The 4,227-nt window shown below is 42.0% G+C and overlaps 1 protein-coding gene across 2 annotated transcripts in view; it reads left to right on the top strand.

Annotated features, from left to right (window-relative positions):
• LOC109482055 overlaps window positions 1-1,409 on the top strand; it is a 4,365-nt gene extending 2,956 nt beyond the window's left edge. For both annotated transcript variants that reach the window (XM_019784709.1, XM_019784708.1), the window contains 2 exons: window positions 159-321; window positions 769-1,409. In XM_019784709.1, coding sequence (XP_019640268.1) covers window positions 159-321; window positions 769-866 — 261 coding nt within the window. In that variant the 3' untranslated portion in view covers window positions 867-1,409. The remainder of the gene's footprint in view (window positions 1-158; window positions 322-768) is intronic.
• The last annotated feature ends 2,818 nt before the right edge of the window (window positions 1,410-4,227 follow it).

Raw genomic sequence — 4,227 nt, 5'->3', positions numbered from 1 at the left:
CATTGGCATTAAAATTGCCTGATATAGCCAAAGAGGAAATCTGGCGGTGGTTGGTTCTAGAAGAAATAAAATAAATGATGATCGTTTTTAAAATGTGTAACTGTCCACTTTTGAGTATGATAAATACTCAACTTTATTCAATGGGCTTAATGTTGCAGATTCATATGATTGACGCACACGGCATCTACACTTCTGTCGTTTTGGGAAGTACCTTTCAGCACAGAGAGGCCAGGTATGAAGTCACTGTGCCTACAGGAGTCTGGGCTGCGGCAGAAGTTATAAACGGAGACTTCGTGCTCATAAGCTGTGTTGTTGCACCAGGTATGTGTTAACGTTACAAAATCATGAAAGGTAAAGCGAAGATAGTTGAAAGCAAAGTGTGTGTGTATGTGTGTTTGTGTGTGTGTGTGTGTGTTGTGTGTGTGTGTGTGTGTGTGTGTGTGTGTGTGTGTGTGTGTGTGTGTGTGTGTGTGTGTGTTTGTATGTGTGTGTTTGTGCATGTGTGTGTGTGTATGTATGTGTGTACGTGTTTGTGTATGTGCATGTGTGTGTGTATGTGTGTGTGTGTGTGTTTGTGTGTGTGTGTGTGTGTGTGTATGCGCGCGCGCGCGCGCGTGTATGATAGTAACGCGGTTTCCGCTCCGCTCTAGATCTGTTGTAGACATTAGAAAATCGAATCGTCATACATCTAGAATGTCTAAAGTATGACATTATACCAATGCGATAGATGGAAAACTGTTCCGATTATTCAGCTTCTTGTTTTCCCAGGTTTTGACTGGAAGGGTTTAGAGCTTGGCCAGGAAGAATACCTGGTGACGTCCTTTCCTCATCTAACTGGCATCATTAAATCGTTTTGCAAGCATTAGATAAGAACGTTATATGTTGTTTGAAGGTAAAACGTTTTCTCCAACACAGAAGGGAAATGTTCTCACCTAGAGCTTTCGACCAGTCACTCTGGTCTTCCTCAGTAGACTGACTCAGTGAGACTTGTCACGTGGCTTCTGTGAAGTGTGACTTCGACACTGGGTCAAATGTATCTGGTAAATGGGGTTGGTCCCTGTTATATGCCTCTTTTCTGAATAGCCTGATTTGGGGAATAAAGACTAGCCAGAAATACTAGCGGGCAATGGGTAGGTACGAAAGGGTATGGTCGACGTTTTTCGCCGTGATTAGGAATATTAAAACTTGCCTTATGATATTGTAAAGTCCATTATTTTGTACGTACAGCTGTATACGTACTTTCAAACTCTTTATCGGAAGACGTTTTGTGGTGAACAGTATTGTCGTAAATAAGTTGTACCATCATATTTTTCATGCATGTTTGTTTATTTTTCAATTCTTTAAAAATCTGTTTATTGCACATTAAGTTGATAACAAAAATAAAAATGAAAGTATTGTGCATTGCAAAAGTTGTACCGTATTATACTTCCAAAAGCCTTAGGCAGACTACAAAATCCAATCTTACTGTCACCTTGACACAAGAAATAGATACGAAGTGTGAAAAAGCTAGCTATGGTGCCGCTGGTATATTTATACACTTCTATGAAGAAAGCGGTTTTTGTTTTCGCATGTTTAACTTAATTTTACACGAGAGTGAAGCATTGCAGTTTCTTTCCTGCCAGTCTACCTTCTGAATCTGTGTGTACTCGCTACCCTGTTTTTGTCAGGACAGCGATTGCAAATAGCCCCGTTAGACGGTTACAAGCAACCTAAAAGCTAACAAAATTCATAGTCCGGTGCGTCTCAAAACCATAAGATTGTATCTGGCATGTACAGGAGAAACAACGTTGAATATTACCACGGCTTGTGTACGGTTGACAATCAAATCTTACCATACAACCGACCTAAATGCTTAAAAAATTCATTGTCTGGTGCATCACAAAACCACAAGCTATAAATCCGTTGGATGTTGAATATTACTATATGGCTCGCACAGTCTTGCGATGCAAGTGATTGTCTGGGGCATCACAAAACCGCAAGAGCTAAATCTGCCGTACAAGAGAAACAAATGTTGAATTTAACTATGGCAATCAAATCATGACACTTGCACAGTTGACAATGAACTCTCGCCATGCAATTGGCCTAAACGTTTATTTGGAAAACAGCATATTGTCTGGTACATTGAATTTTTAAAATGGCACTAGAAAGAGACACATTCCTGTCTGCCACGTGTCACACATCTCTGTCTGACACGTGTGTCACTTTTCTGAGAAAAAAGGTGATGAATATTAATATTCCATCATTTGACGCAGCTGAAATATCAACCGCCCCTGTACACTCTTCACTCCGTTCGTTGGATTGTCTGACAGATCCACAAAGTTGCCGCTGGGCATGGAATCTGGTTAGGTTTGGTCAAACTTAACACCAGTTAGAAGACAACGTCATCTGCAGAAGTTGTACAAGGTAAGGTTGTTTCCGTTACAAAGCAGTGCAAAAGAATCGGATAATTTTCAGGTCTATATCTACGTCTTGTAGGATCCGACCATAATCCAGTCGGACGGCTCGTTTTCTTGCTAACCGATATTATGTTCAATAAACCGGTTATCAACATCTCTAGGTTAGAACAGAAAAAGTATAATCTTCCCAACATTTTGTTACAGATTGTTCAACACGAAGATCACAATGATTGTGAGACCTTCCCTAGTCAAGGTTCAAACAAGAAGCTGCAGGTTTTTAAGTTTCCTTATCGTCCTCTCCCTGTTCGTGGTAGCATCTTGTTTGGTAAACAACCAGCGCTGTCGAACCCGTCGAGGTATCGTTAAATGCTTGCTGGACCACTCCAGATTAAACGACTTTCCTTCGGGACTGCCAGCTAATACTGGCGCCTTGGATGCCTCGTTTAATTGCATCAGAAATCTCACCCATATCCCTCCGCTTGATGATCTATATACACTGACTCTAACATCGAACCGTATTACAACCGTCTCTTGGACATCGCTACGCCAGTTACCGTCTTTAGAGTATCTATACTTGTCTGCGAACAGAATTTATTCTGTGAATTTGGGTGCGGTTATACAGCACCTTCCAAAACTGAAGCATATTGATGTGTCGAAAAACAGGCTCACGTCAATCTCCGCCAATGAGTTAGGGCTTCCCGCGAAAATTTATGCGAACATTGACAAAAATCCTTTCCGTTGTAGCTGTGAAATAACGTGGTTGACCAACAAGGTCAAATGTTTGAAAGAATGCGACCAGTCGCGTGAGTGTTGTTTTGCCTGCGAAGCCTGCTTTCTTGAGTCAAAGCTTGAAGAAGATAGCCTTGTTTGTGCCAGTCCAGCAAATTCGAAAAAAATTCCTTTCGAAAAATTCGTTCCACCCTTGGAAGCGTGCGACTCAACAACTACTAGTATACAGACGGCGGGTGTTCGTGAACGAGTTACAGCAACTTCGCGTTCTTTTGCTGCTAAACTCCCGGAAGCTGACAAAACTTCCACTGACACTCAACGTCAGAGTGGTATGTTTAAGACAAGTACACCTGTAGCGAAGATTCAAACTGTAGTGCACATGTCCACGCAAAAGGGTCTTCTTCAAACTGATAATTTGGCGGGCTCTGGAGCACTCTTCAACACAACATTACAAGATGGGAAAATTAACGCCGAGCTTAATTTTGTGCATATCATAATCAATGCGTCGGCCGTTTTATTGGGGGTACTTTTCATCTTGCTCATAGCAAGAAAGATTATCATGATAAGCCGAAACCGTGGCTCGGAAGACGACGTGAATATTATTACTACAGTGAATGGTGTTCCGCTAGATCAGATACGGCCGCCAATACAAAACACTACTTACGAAAGCAGCAGCTCTTGTATTCGTCGACCTTTGCCAGAGCTGCCTACGGCAGCCAGCAGCACCCAAACCAACGGAGCTGTTTCTACCAATAGAGAAACTGAAGGAGAAAACATCTCTGAACATGAGTATGCGAAAATACACGACTACGAGGAAATTAACTGAAACTATGTCATTTTAAGTTATCAAATCAAGGCTATCCAGTTTACAAGCCATTTTACCAGAAAAATGTCGACTGTCTAATAAGTCCTAACATAACTCACAACTGAAGTATATGGAAATCTATGGGTAGCATATTGATTTCATGTTTCCCAGCCAAACCAAACCCAACCCACCCACCCAGCCAACCAACCCAACCATCCACCACCCAGCCAACCAACCCACCCATCCAACCAACCCACCCAGCCAACCAACCCAGCCAGCCAACCACCCAACCAACCA

This window comes from Branchiostoma belcheri, unplaced genomic scaffold, assembly GCF_001625305.1.
Source record: "Branchiostoma belcheri isolate BF01 breed outbred unplaced genomic scaffold, Haploidv18h27 scaffold59, whole genome shotgun sequence".
NCBI classification, from domain to species: domain Eukaryota; kingdom Metazoa; phylum Chordata; class Leptocardii; order Amphioxiformes; family Branchiostomatidae; genus Branchiostoma; species Branchiostoma belcheri.
This window is presented reverse-complemented; position numbering and strand designations above follow the sequence as displayed.